The 13,430-nt window shown below is 38.7% G+C and overlaps 7 protein-coding genes across 7 annotated transcripts; 2 read left to right on the top strand and 5 right to left on the bottom strand.

The window, feature by feature from the left end:
* Positions 1 to 1,529: 1,529 nt before the first annotated feature.
* Positions 1,530 to 2,378, top strand: BATDEDRAFT_88847 (uncharacterized protein; the record flags this gene model as incomplete). Its single annotated transcript, XM_006679183.1, has 1 exon — positions 1,530 to 2,378. The coding sequence occupies one exon, from the start codon at positions 1,530 to 1,532 to the stop codon at positions 2,376 to 2,378; it is 849 nt and encodes a 282-aa protein (XP_006679246.1).
* A 1,645-nt stretch (positions 2,379 to 4,023) lies between these two features.
* BATDEDRAFT_24807 (uncharacterized protein) lies at positions 4,024 to 4,491 on the top strand (the record flags this gene model as incomplete). Its single annotated transcript, XM_006678867.1, has 2 exons — positions 4,024 to 4,336; positions 4,379 to 4,491. 2 exons carry the CDS (start codon positions 4,024 to 4,026, stop codon positions 4,489 to 4,491), a joined length of 426 nt encoding a protein of 141 aa, XP_006678930.1.
* A 658-nt stretch (positions 4,492 to 5,149) lies between these two features.
* On the bottom strand, positions 5,150 to 6,098 carry BATDEDRAFT_24806 (uncharacterized protein; the record flags this gene model as incomplete). The annotated part of the gene is made up of 2 exons (XM_006678866.1): positions 5,150 to 5,750; positions 5,896 to 6,098. The coding sequence occupies 2 exons, from the start codon at positions 6,096 to 6,098 to the stop codon at positions 5,150 to 5,152; spliced, it is 804 nt and encodes a 267-aa protein (XP_006678929.1).
* Positions 6,099 to 7,917: 1,819 nt separating this feature from the next.
* On the bottom strand, positions 7,918 to 8,849 carry BATDEDRAFT_88873 (uncharacterized protein; the record flags this gene model as incomplete). The annotated part of the gene is given in 2 exon segments (XM_006679093.1): positions 7,918 to 8,291; positions 8,306 to 8,849. The coding sequence occupies 2 exon segments, from the start codon at positions 8,847 to 8,849 to the stop codon at positions 7,918 to 7,920; spliced, it is 918 nt and encodes a 305-aa protein (XP_006679156.1).
* Positions 8,850 to 9,267: 418 nt separating this feature from the next.
* On the bottom strand, positions 9,268 to 9,618 carry BATDEDRAFT_24804 (uncharacterized protein; the record flags this gene model as incomplete). Its single annotated transcript, XM_006678865.1, has 1 exon — positions 9,268 to 9,618. The coding sequence occupies one exon, from the start codon at positions 9,616 to 9,618 to the stop codon at positions 9,268 to 9,270; it is 351 nt and encodes a 116-aa protein (XP_006678928.1).
* A 539-nt stretch (positions 9,619 to 10,157) lies between these two features.
* BATDEDRAFT_88871 (uncharacterized protein) lies at positions 10,158 to 11,392 on the bottom strand (the record flags this gene model as incomplete). The annotated part of the gene is made up of 5 exons (XM_006679092.1): positions 10,158 to 10,349; positions 10,434 to 10,825; positions 10,907 to 11,039; positions 11,098 to 11,240; positions 11,302 to 11,392. 5 exons carry the CDS (start codon positions 11,390 to 11,392, stop codon positions 10,158 to 10,160), a joined length of 951 nt encoding a protein of 316 aa, XP_006679155.1.
* Positions 11,393 to 11,542: 150 nt separating this feature from the next.
* BATDEDRAFT_36948 (uncharacterized protein) lies at positions 11,543 to 12,534 on the bottom strand. The gene is made up of 2 exons (XM_006679069.1): positions 11,892 to 12,534; positions 11,543 to 11,796 (listed from the first exon to the last, which is right to left on the bottom strand). Exons 1-2 carry the CDS (start codon positions 12,460 to 12,462, stop codon positions 11,645 to 11,647), a joined length of 723 nt encoding a protein of 240 aa, XP_006679132.1. The 5' UTR covers positions 12,463 to 12,534; the 3' UTR covers positions 11,543 to 11,644.
* Positions 12,535 to 13,430: the final 896 nt, after the last annotated feature.

The raw sequence follows: 13,430 nt of genomic DNA, 5'->3' as shown, positions 1-13,430 counted from the left end.
TTGTCCAAATCAGAGTTGTATCCGAGTCGAGTTGTCAATCAGGATACCATAACCTGACATCCAAACGATTATTCAAATGACTGTCCAAACCATCAATGATTGCCAGAATAAGCTTTACGACTCGACTGCTATAACCACCACAATCATGGTCAGGTTAGTATGTTGATCCATTTACTAAGTTCCAATACTGAAACAGATTCTTCATACTCTTGAAAGTGCTGCACACCACATGGATCCTGCAAACCCACTGATGAATTGAACCAATCAATTGACCAATGACATGACTCGATATTGGACATCGAGTTGCACACAGTTGGTAAAAAGTCACCGACATGTCCAGATAGTCAAACCTTGACTACAGGTTGATATCATCACCCAACACACCAAATACAACACACAATCTGGACGACTACTGGATCATATTGTGGATATCAATCAACGTAGCTACTGGTTCCAAACAATCATGTACAGTCATGCACAGTCATTACAGGACAATATGATACATTTATGAATAGCATGTTGTAATCAACACAAGTGGAGTTGTACAATAGACTTGTAATGGTTTGCAATGGTTTGATATGAACATGATGACTCGGACTCTATTCAGTCACATCAACTCGACTACAATTGGTCGTGTATATTATGATTGACACAATCAATTGTAGTTGAACTCGAATACAGATTGACTGTTGAATCACAATGCGTGGTATCAGCAACATGATGTGATATATAGTGGAATGTATACGCTAACCTGACATGTGTCATGTAGTGTGTATTCGATCAATATGGGTATTATCAATCAACAAGTCATACGATGTTTGTGTTCGAGTGATGCAATGGAATACAATGGAGTGGAATGAGTGTATCAATCCAGAATACGAGTCAATCATGACATATGATCATAATGTGTGGTTGATACAGCTATATAATGACAATCAATGTTGATATAATAGCACACAACATGCAATATGCCAACACAACAGTTGCAAGTCATTGATCATCAATGTGACATTGTGGTTGCAACATGAACTGCATTGTATTGATTCAGTTGATTGATTGAATTACTGGACAATGTGTAGTGATGATTGATCGTGTCGAGTTGAATGCAGAGCATCATTAAACTACATGTTGAATCATGTCAACCACAACACATATTGATGACCATCCAACAACTGAGCTGACATTCAGTTGCATATAGTCTTGTTTAAACATGTATATATTTATTCATGTGTTGGCACACCAACCCTTTTTAGGGTGGATAAGGGTGAGAAACTACACAATCAGCCATATGATATTCGAATGCATAGCCATGCAGTGGTCCAACCAATATTGCGGTTATATAAATATATATTCCCTTAAACTTTGACATTGATGACAAATCACCATCAACCCTGACAACACAAATCCCTTAGGACGGTCATCCAAGGAATGTACTTTTGATACTATCCATTCAATAGTGGATATAAATACGATCCAAAGCCGACGTGTCAAATAACAACCATTACAACTTGCTCGATCAAACCAGTATAATGAAACTATCAATTGTTGTATTGTCATCGATATTGGCTGTTTGCTCGGTTACTACAGCCATCCCGGTCAATCCCAGTGCAGCTGCAAGTGCCGGAGCTAGCACTTCAACCGTCATTCCCAGTGCACAAGTTATACCTCCAATTGATTTTAGCAACTTTTCAGATAAGGATATGAAGTTGATCAAAGAGTACACACAGGCGAAGAAAGATTATGATAATGCAGAGGAAATGCAGAAGTTGACACAATCTAAAATGCATGTTCAAGAAAAATTGGTAAAACGGCTGAATAAAAAAATTAAAAAGCTGCCACGTAAATCTCAGATTAGCGAGAATGGTTCAAAGCACAGCGAAAAGCTCCAGGAACTTGAAGATAAACTTGAACAAGAACGAAAAACTCTCTATGAACTTATAAAGATGCAGCGGCATTTCGATTTGTTTAATCTTACTTTCAAATTAGGTAAAACCAAAGCGCAGCTTCTAAATCGCTTGTTTGGGAAAAATCAGTATCAACCATTCGAATATTACACGAGATTTTTGGAATCAGATCCCGAGTTTACAAAACTCGTCAAAACATTTAGCAATTCTGCACCAAGCCAACAGTTAGGATCCCAACAAGACTCTACTAGTGGAGCTCATAGTTCATCACAACATCATAAAAGTCCATCATCATCAAGCGAAACGTCTACAGTCCAACCCACTCAAGCATCATCCAGCACACAAAAGGCTTCCAAATCTTCTCGTTTACAGAAAGTTTATCGCGAAATTAAAGATGGATTTGAATTAGGCTGGAATCAAGACAAAAGTGGTGATCGCAAACTATTGATTGATTCGAATACTAATTTGGACTGATTCTAACCGAGTATGTTATATTTTTGTTTGAATAAAATACAATACAACTACCATTTGACATTTTACATTGGATGTGTATGCATTATATCTGATTATTGTACAATCTTGGTTGGTATCATATCATATTGTACATTGACACTTGTATTTCCAATACAATACAATACAGTTGATTGTATATTGCATAGTTGTACACATTGATGATGCTGACATGCATGTGTGTATTGTGTTGATATGATATTGCTCGTCATGTCGTATTGGCACATGCAACACTAATACCAACAACAGTCATGTGTGTTGATATCAGATTCGATCAACTCGATCAACTTGACTGGTTTTACTCGTTGATTGTGGTGTCAAAATGGTTGCATCAATAGCCTGACTGATCACACGCATCAGTTGCAGTGCCAACTCTGTCGTGTATCAAGTATCACATGTTGATGTATGCAGTGATCGTATACTGGTCGATTGGTGCAATATGATCAGACATGCTAATGGAATGTGATAGTCATGATATTTGCAACAGTATACCATATTCAAACAGTTGATATCGCACATTTAGTATCGACATGGTCATCCAGATATACAGTGATGGATTCAAACAATCCATGCCATGATTGACACACTTGGAATGTGTATTCAATTCATGCCATGTATTACCAATGCAATAGTATGCGTATCATCGTGTATCAAACAACTACAATACACACTGGACTGATCCAATACATGCACGGCTTGAACATATCACACACATTACAATGTATGGCATGATACATCAGCATTGATCAATACTACCACCCAATTCAATGGGTGATCGTTTTGATAGCCTATTGTTTGATTGACTGGCACTTTCAATTGGTGATTCTAATGCAAGTCGAACTGCAGCAACCGCTTGTAACGCAAGTAGAATGCATTCTAGAGTAATCAACATTGTATCGAGTAGTGTAATGGAAAGCTTTGAATCTGATATATGACTGCCGTTTTATAATGACGGCAGCTTCAAGGGTGACAGTCGGCAATCAGCAATTCTCAAATGAATGATCATAAAAAACAAAAGTACGCCGTGTAGGGTGAGCAAACCCAGAAACACCCTGTAATGAAACCTAATATACAAGCATCGCTGTTAGTGTATAATCGACCTCGGTAGTATGCTGCATTAACATTTCCAATTGCGGTCATGTATCCAGTGATCAGATAGTGTCAGATTGTCACCCTGATCATGGATAGTTATCATCACATATACAATCCATTACTACAGAATATATTGATCCATGTTCTAGTATACGATATATTGTGCTGGAATACAATATTTCCAGCCATTTGATGCTAATACTGATATTAATCTACACATAAAACATTGATCACCCACAATGGTATATAACGGAACTCGATACCACTTTTTTAATATAAACTGTTAAATTGACTCGAAACTTTAATCCGAATATTGAATATTAAAATGTTGAATAAAAGACTCGAGTCATTATATGAATGACGTAATCAATTGTTGAGTTGAATTGACACTTGATTGAACAATACAAATAAACACATGACAAATGTTTAATTTGATTGTAATTTCACACAAAATTGCTTATTTGACACTATTTAGAGCATGAATTTGAAAATCACGCTTATTTCTTTCAATTACAAAATGGAAAATCAAGAGTTTTACATTCGATATCTTGACAATCAACCAGTCAAGATTGACATTCATGTTAATAATGAAAGGACTGCTTTACGGCCTTTTCCACTCCTCACTGTTTCACATTTGATTGCAGCCTACAAGATTGCCACCATCCCACTTCTTGACAATCTTTCTTTAGCACAACTCACTCTTCACAATGCATTAGATGGACCAGTCATTCCTGGAAATAGACTCCTGACCTCCATTCAATATCCTCTTGGCACATATGAGCAGCCACTCATAATCAAGTTCAAAACTGTTATGGCTGGTAAAGCTCGAGGTATTGTATTTTGATCAAACTAATAAAAGATATGATGATTAGTCAAACTCAGTACTGTATTTCTATCAGCAATAGGCACCAAAATGAGCGTGAATTCTCTTGCTTCAGAGGACGCCATTGAGAACTTTGCCCGGTCAATAAGCTTGAATAATTAAACAAACTCCATGCTCTGTCCAAGATTCAATGGAAGCCATCAATCTGAATAAAGCCATCTTAAACCTCGATATCAATGATTCTGGTGTTCAGTTTGGACTATGATACGGGATCGAATGCAACGCCAACAGATAAGTCAGAGTCTGGTACCGGACACAGTTTCAACTGTGATGTCGTGTGATGACTGGGTTTGGAGCGGACCAGTTTGCAAGTCATTTAAACAAGGAAAACGTGATATGTCAGCTCATTGGTAAACGATTAATCTGATACTTCATAAGCGTAATATGCAGCCAATTGTGTACTGTGGGTAGCTAATGGTACTGAATATTGGATTGAAACGTTTCTAGATGTAAACGTATGGATAACAATTTTTTCAAACGAGTTCTATTCAAAATAAATTCGAGTGCCGAAACATGAAATAATTTCATGCAAGCAAGTCGTACTCTTTAATACATTATTGATTGACAATACAGGATGTTTATTGAATGAACGAAAATTGGATGCATGACAAGTGAGAATTAAACCACCATGCAATGCACGCTGAATTACAGCATATCTTGGATAAGATTGTTGATTGTTCACTTTGAGCTTCAATAATGTGACGAGTCTATGGTCAAGCACCAGAATCTTAAAGTTGCACCATATCCAGACTGGAAATCACTATGATAAATCATTGTAAAAAATACTAAAGCACTTTTTAAGTCCGGGATATAAATCCAGGTTTGGCGTAGCAGCAGCCATTACTCCAGTCGTATCATGTCTTGTGAGGTAGTAATAAAACTTCGATTTTAGCTTGTCCAATCCGTCCTTTGCTTTTAAATAATCTGGCTCGAGCTCCTCTAGGCTTTTTTCAAGTTTTTCAAGAATGCTACGCTCTTCAAAGTGCTTGGGTTTAAGCTTGAGAAACTCTGATTCGTAAACTGAAGGACCACGGGTGTTTCCAACTTGAGTTGCCAGAAACTCCATTTTTGCATTCAGTTTACTCATCGCTTCTTTTTGATTTTCAATCTGTATGGTTTTCAAGTTGAACGGTTTCATTTTTCGGTCAAAATTGCGTTTACCATCCGCGTAGTTTTTGATCGTCACTATTCCATCAAGCGTAATTGGATAGCAATCAGCCATATACTCGCTATACGGGTTAGGATGGTCTGCAGAGCCAAATTCAATAGCTGCATCCGAACTGGGGAGAATTGGACTAGCGACAGTAACCGAGCAAATAGCCAGGATCGATGACAATAGGGTAATTGAAAGTTTCATTTTACTGGTTTGGTCGAGTAAGTTGTGATGATTGTCATTCAACACATCGGTTTTGGATCGTATTTATATCCATTATTGAGCGGATAATATTAAATCGTGTTCCATGGGTAGCCTCCCTAAGGAACTAGTGTTATCAGGGTTGGTATTACTTTATTGTCATCAATGTCGAAATAATTTTAAAGGGATATCCATTTACACAATGGCCTGTTGTTGAAGTTGGGATCGTGGTATCAGGGCTGGTGATTTCATCTAGGATATGCTGTGTATCCGCAGCATAGTGCGGCAAATATACTGTGATCAGCACATGCTGGTACAGACATTGCCATCCATACACACCATTACTCCAACACATTTATTACCAATCCAGTAGTATGTGTTTACATCACGTACACCAAACTGGTTTAGTGATATGCAAGTGTTGCGGTTTGACCAAATCACAATCACCATATTGTCGACTGTCCAACTCGTTGACATTCAAACCGTGCCATCACTAGTCACAATATAATGGTTGACTGGTTCGTTTGATTGATCTGACATATTGACACTTTACAAACCTCGACTTGATTCATCAACTTGGATATTCATATAATATTGGGTTTGTATCATCACGTTGAACTCGCTATCAAACACCTTGATGTGTCCATGCAACACAAACTCGATATACACGCATTAGTTACTGTTTGACATGAATGGGTCAATCATCAATACCAGACAATGCAACTGTATTAGTTGTATGATACAATCAATCATGGTTGGTTCATCACCATCAAATATCAAATGCTGATCACGTATACATTGATTTGTAATTGCATGGTTTGTTGGCAATACACACTATGATATGATTGACAAGTTGTTGATTTGCAGTAATCAGATGTGCATCACCTGTAACATTGGATGCAATTGACGAGTTGTAACCGCCAGTCAACAATCATCGATATGTTGGTGATTGTATTGACTACATGATTGGTATTGATTAGCTGTCATGATCGATTGGTGGACAATACAATCCACATTGATTATGACGTGTTGCAACTAGTTATATATGCAGATTCGACTGATGATCGACTATATGTTGGTGGGTAACTCTGTCATTGTTGGTTTGATTGGTTATTGCTACTGCTTGTATATGCAGTGTATTCATGTGTGATGTGTTGGATATCGGTGTTGTATATGTTGAACCTGTTGGACAATATATTGTCATGTCGCATCAAATCGCACCATATTTAGAGTGCAATCATTGATTCGTTGGTTTAGTGATCGACTCGACTCACATTCGACTGTAATGGCCACAAATCTGCATTGCTGATTGACAGGAATATATCAACATGTATCAGACTCGGACATGGTGTATATCGGTTGCATATACCAGTCACTGATGCAGTTGATGGTGATCGATTAATCAATCAATTTGATATCAACGCCAATGTCAGTCCATTACCACATGAATACTTGCAGTTGTGACCTGTATTCAGTCAGTAATGTTGTTGTATGTCGCGACTTGGTGCAGCATACAGCATGATATGTTGGTCAATTGTATTGCAATACGGTCAATGGCATGCTGGTGATTTGTTGTGCTGTCTGACTGCGTTTATGGTGTCGATCAGTGTCAATCAGTAATGCATTTGTATTGGTCATGACTTGTGTGCAGTGATCTGGCAGTATCGTGATGTATGATACCATGATCAATGCAAAACACCATTTGATCAAACACGGTAATTGTGATTGTGATTGTGATTACAATCTAGAATTGTGTGTGGAATACAATCAGAATCACAGTTGGCAGGATATTGGGTGACTTTGTGTGAAATAACCATTATTGGTAGTTCAATCTGTATCTACACCAAGAACAACCGACTGTTGCATAGTATCAAGTTGACAAGTGATTTGTGGCATCTTTTGTTGAATATAATAAATCAAACAAAACACAATCCAATATTCAAATTAGCTCAATATTTATTATCAGGAACTGGTAATGAATTCAACAAACGACGCAATCTGCTCGCTTAAAATATTGCGCATATTGCTCTTTGAAACGACAACAACGACATTTTGGTTTCCCTCGACGCTGTTATAAGTATTTTCAGTTGAAACAGCACTGAGTGGTTCAGGCAGCTCAATCAAGAACCTTATTGAAAACTTTAACGGGGTATCAGATATACTCTGCTGCCATTTCAAATACGCTTCGTTATTCGTTGGCCGATCTGCTTTAATAAAGAAAAATCTGGATTTGTAGATTCAAGATTATCGGCAGACACTGCTGAAGGAATTTTTGATGTATATAGCTTGATTCCAAATGACACGCAGACTTGTTTGGATAAAAACGCAAGGATGTCTGGTCGAAACTGGCTTGAAGGACGAAAAAAGACTCCTGTTGGTCTATCGGATATGATTGTGCCATCTCCAGCCTTACGCTCTATTGTTGGCAACTGTAAACCATCAAGACCAGCAATCGAAACACCAAAACTAGATAGGACATTTGAAAGATGCGGTCCATTTTTTTGGATCATACCAGTCAAAATGACGGCTTCGAATGGTGTTCCTTTGGCTGTAGTTTTTTACCTTTTGTGCCAGCGATGCTGCTCAAAAGATCCAACGATGACAACAGATTGAACTGTTGAAACTCTGTTCGGAATAAATTGAGAAGCAAGTCTATCACATATCCTTCAGACAAAAAGTATCCGCTAGTTTCACGAATGAGATGTATAGATCCAACAGTATTCATGAAAAAGTATTCTTGATTCTTGTCCAGTTGGCAGTATATTGGTCCATGATTGGTCGTCATCATTGATGATAAAATAAGCTTTAACATAATCTGTGTATGTGAATGAGCCCTGATGGTTCTGGCAATAGGTTCGATCATATGAGTGAATCGACCAATTACCGCATTGTAAGATTCCTCTACTATATCATTGATATTCGAAAAGGCATGTTGCTTTTTCAGTCGTATGCGTTGTGCCGTTGCCGAGTCATTGTCATTGATTCCAGCACTGAACAAGTCATATACAAAGTTTTCCAAAATTCTTGGTCGATAGTTGTCGGTAAGAACAGTCTTGAGAATATCCGGATGAATATCGACAAAAGCAGTCACATAGTCCAACGCCATTTCAAGTCCCAAGTTATGAATTCATTGAGAATAAGAGGACCAACAGGTTTCGTTCCAAATGATTTAAAGTTGTCAATGTTGCGTAGTTTTGATGATGTTCCAGCAAAAATAACCTTTTTGGCAAACTCCTTATTTTTGATAACATACAGCAAGACCGAGAGTGTTCCTCTTTTTGAATCTTCATTCACATCTCCGTTTTGTTGGATGTGATTTCCCTCCATTGACGAGATAATCGTGCTTCCAAGATGTTCGGCCAACACATGAGCTTGATCAAAACAAAAGAGGCAGCGCAAATCATCGTCAATATAGTTGAAATGTATGTCGTTCAATTTGTCCAAAGACAATAGCTTCAGTTTCAGAAAGCATAGTCTGATGGCTCTTGAGTTGAACAATTGGTGAATGAGAAACTGTGCTGGAGTTATGTTAGGATATCTTTGAGATATTTGAGGAACAGAACACGAGACAGTAGAAAGGCATAGGTAATATCATAGAGTTGTGGCAGGTCTTGATTCGGTTTTTTCCATTTTGAAGTGATGCTTTCAAAACTTTCTTTCAATGAGAAGAGTGAGGCATCATCAGAGTCATCTAAAGCTGGGTAAGATCGAGCGTCAATGAAGATTGTGAATTGCTTTTTTGCCCTATTGATAATCTCATGGGTTTTTCCACAACCTGTAGGTCCTATTAACAGACCAACGAGTTCGTTTCCATCCATGAATGAATCTACGCGCTTTTGAATGTCCGTTTCAAAATTGATGTCCTGGAATCGCATGTCTGGCAGACGACCGCTCTCCAAACGCCATTGATTACTGTAGAATAGACGCAACTCTTTCGACTTGATGGTCTGCTTTGACAACTTGTATGGTCTCATTAATATCGGAAAACTCCCTAGTAAAAAGGCTTGTCAAATGACTCCAATCATAATCAGCATTCCTAGATCTAATGATAAGCGGGTTGAGCTCAGCAGCTCCATTGTTTTCAGTAGCAGCAAGTGAATCCTATGAGCTGTAATTACTTTCCATTCCATTCACTAGAGTAGAGAGCAAGTTGTGCTAAAAAACCTGTCAAGGAAAGAGTGATGACAGTCTTGTAAACTGAAATCACAAAAACAGTGAACATCAATCTCATCAATGACAACTCTTGTCAAGTTGAAAAAACAAACGCACTCATTTGATATTTTGTAGTTTATTGAGAGATTCAAGAACTCGATCAGCACATTGGTGTTGACTGTAAACCAAGTGCTGTAAAGACGCAGATTTGTTCATACACTGAACATCCTGTCAAAACTTTATTAAACACAAAGTCAACCATTCAATATTGAGGAGTAAACTTCATCAACAGTGACTTTGTCAGATCCCCAGTTTCATCATTGGAAACATCAGTCCATGTCTTGAATACATTTGGCTCATCAATTAATCGCCAGTTGGGAGATGCTTGCTGTCGAAGCCAGTTAAAGTCCTCAACTTTGTTGAATTCATTCCGAGTTGCAACCAATCCAACAGTCTAATACATACGAAACCATTCGTTAGAATTACATGCGCTTGTAAAGCGACTTGTCAGCAATGTTCATGCAATAGTTTAAATCACCTTTAACGATTCATCAAAGTTGGTCAGCAACAAAGGTTCAAACGATGTAAATCCAATCTCATCACAATCTTCAATAATTGGATGACTTGCTACATGCAGATGGAATATACTGCGATGAGAATCATGAATACGACATTGACGACATACTACAGCAACAGTGGACTGAATGCATTGCTCCACGAGAATAGATCCTCGAATGGGACCAAACAAGACAATGCTGTTGGTGATGTTTTTGAGATGAACAGCACCTGCTGATATGCAGCGTAGATCAAGTACAGAACTGACAATGTTTGATACATAAAGATCTTGTTCACTCGTGGGTAATGTCTGAGCAACACATGTTTTGCCATTGATGTTGGAATAAACTTGGCCATGCAATGGAAGGGTTGATGCTATAATGAAGCAGATGAGCAATCATCAACAGTAACTTGTAATACAATGTGAATGAATCATTCAAGAGCAATGATCATTACCAGTATCAGAAACAACATGTTCAGAAACAGTGAGTTTAGTATTCGTAGATGGTTTGGATTTACTAGACTTGAATGAGAACTTGGCTCTGGTGCCTTGAATACGAGTGACTTGATCATTGAGGTCTTTGAGTTGCTGTTATACTCAAAAGTTAAACCAAGATTAACAGCAACAAGTGTTTAGCAACACTTACTAATGAACACTGTCGTTGATCATACAATGGAAGAAAGAGAGTTGCGTCCGTCACTCTCTTGCTCAGTATTGCAATTTCGGACTTGACAGCAACCAGCTCATCAGAGAGTCCTGATGGACACTGAGATAACGATTCTTGAACATCTATTCTCAAGAGTTATTATCATGCATGTATGGATCGTGCATGCATGCATGTATTCATCACCTTGTTTCCATTGTTGAAACTGCAACCAAAACTCTTGTGCTGCTTGCTGTACATTCTCAGTCTTGATTGCTGTCTGTTGCTGGTTGACCATTCTGCAATAATTTCAATCATACAATTGGCTATTTAATACGAATTCATGCTGGATAGTCGAATTCTTAAACTCCATCTTTAGATGGCTTATCGTATCAACCGTTTTTTTTATTGGAAACCATCGTTAGTTTATTAATCATGACTGCACGAACAAGGATAAAAATAAAACTTCATTGACATTATTGGTGTATAGCAACAACTCGGAGCGGGCGTCTAATAGAAAAACAGGGGAGTTGTGAAGTGGTTGATCTTGCTACTGGTCAGATTCCAGTTGAGTCACCCATGTCTGGACAATACCATGAGCTATCTTTGAAGACAATGGAATCGACTCAAGGTAATTGGAAAACACAGAGGTTTCAATTAGATCAAGCTCATGATACATGCGCATCAAGTCGTGGAAATAAGCTTTCATTAAAAACATTGCAGATTTCCATTCATCACAAATACAACACTCGTGTTAGTTTAGTTAGATTATAAACTCACTGCAATTCAAAACTCACTATTGGGAAATTTCTTGGATGTGCAGAATGTCTGGCTCGCTTTAAGTACCTCGATTTTGGATTCGTTCGATACCAGGTATGGCATCATCATCTTGACAAACTGTGTCATCAATTCCTTTTCTGCAGCATAGAGTTCGGGTGATGGAACTTCTACTTTGTTGTCGCTCGATTCAAATGTTCGAGATGCCACACACTTGACAATCGCTGTAGTCAATGCCTTTAAAAACTTGGGCGAATCGAGTATTGCTGAATCCGTTTCTGGATTGAACCATCGGTAATGCGCATCTGAATCTAAAACAACCAGTTCTTTGCGGATACTCGATACTACATCTGCCAATAATGCAAGTGCTGGCAGTTTACGCATCTGTAAAAACTTTTTTGTGGCAGTCTCGCTGGCCTTGTCTGCTGGCCACAAAGACTGGAAATCAATACCCTCTTCAACCATCAATTTCAAAATAAGCGATCCATCAAGTAACTCAAGAGTTCCTGCAACTGCAGCGGGTTGAACAGGAAGCATCGACATGTATTCACTGGTAGCTGACATCACATCAAACAGTTCCTGTAGCGACATCAACTGCTTTTGCAGTAGTGGTGCAAAAAGATGACCAAGAAGACGCCATGCATTGGGATAATCGGGTAAATCGCATTCAATCTGAATAATCGCTGCCTTGACGCTATCAAACATATACAAGGTTTACAATTGAGCAATCATATCAATGTGGACCACACGCTTCAATACAAACATATAATTGTATGACCAACTTACCCTTCCAAGAACCAACTGCTGGAATACACATCACCATAAAATAGTCCGGCCACAATCTCATTGAGAGACTTTGCGTTCTTGCCGTTTGTTTCTAGTTGCCAAACAACAATCTTGTTTACAAGTGCAAGAACAGCTTTTTCGCTAGTCACATCTGCAAGATCTTCCAACAATTCCTTGTATGAAAGACCCTCAACAAATGTTTTGAATGATTCCACAGCCTTTTCAAGCTGATCTTCTTCAGTCAAATCTTCCGCGACAGCCCCATCACTGTGAGATCCAGACAAACTGCTATTCGAATGAGCCTCCTCATCCTCGCTTTCGTTCTTGGAGTGGTCGTTATCTTCATTCTCCTTACCCATCAAGGCGGCAAACTTGTTACTCTTGGGTTTAGGCGGCTCTTCGTTTTTGATGGCCCAGCTATGGCGAGTACTGCTGTTGGGTCCAAGTGTCACATTGGCACTGGTTGTGCTGGCAACTTTGCCAAAACGTTTGAGATCTGGTACACGTGCATTGCCACGAGGTGCACTTTCCCATCCATCATTGCCAGTCTCACCACGCACATCACCTCTGGTGTTGCTAAAGTACCCGCTGTTTGAATCACGACCATCTCGGCGAGAACCACCGTGATTTTTGGATTGTTGTGCTCGTCCAGGAAGGTTCCGAGCACCACCATTGGATGATCTGTGATTGCGTGAATTCTTTTCAGCCTCACGACGCTCTTTTTCTTCTGCCTCGCGACGAATCTCAGCAATTTTCTTTGGTCCAGTAACCGT

This window comes from Batrachochytrium dendrobatidis (assembly GCF_000203795.2).
Source record: "Batrachochytrium dendrobatidis JAM81 unplaced genomic scaffold BATDEscaffold_6, whole genome shotgun sequence".
Taxonomy (NCBI): Eukaryota; Fungi; Chytridiomycota; class Chytridiomycetes; order Rhizophydiales; genus Batrachochytrium; species Batrachochytrium dendrobatidis.
The sequence above is the reverse complement of the archived record's forward strand: the minus strand, read 5'-3'. Positions and strand labels throughout refer to the sequence as shown.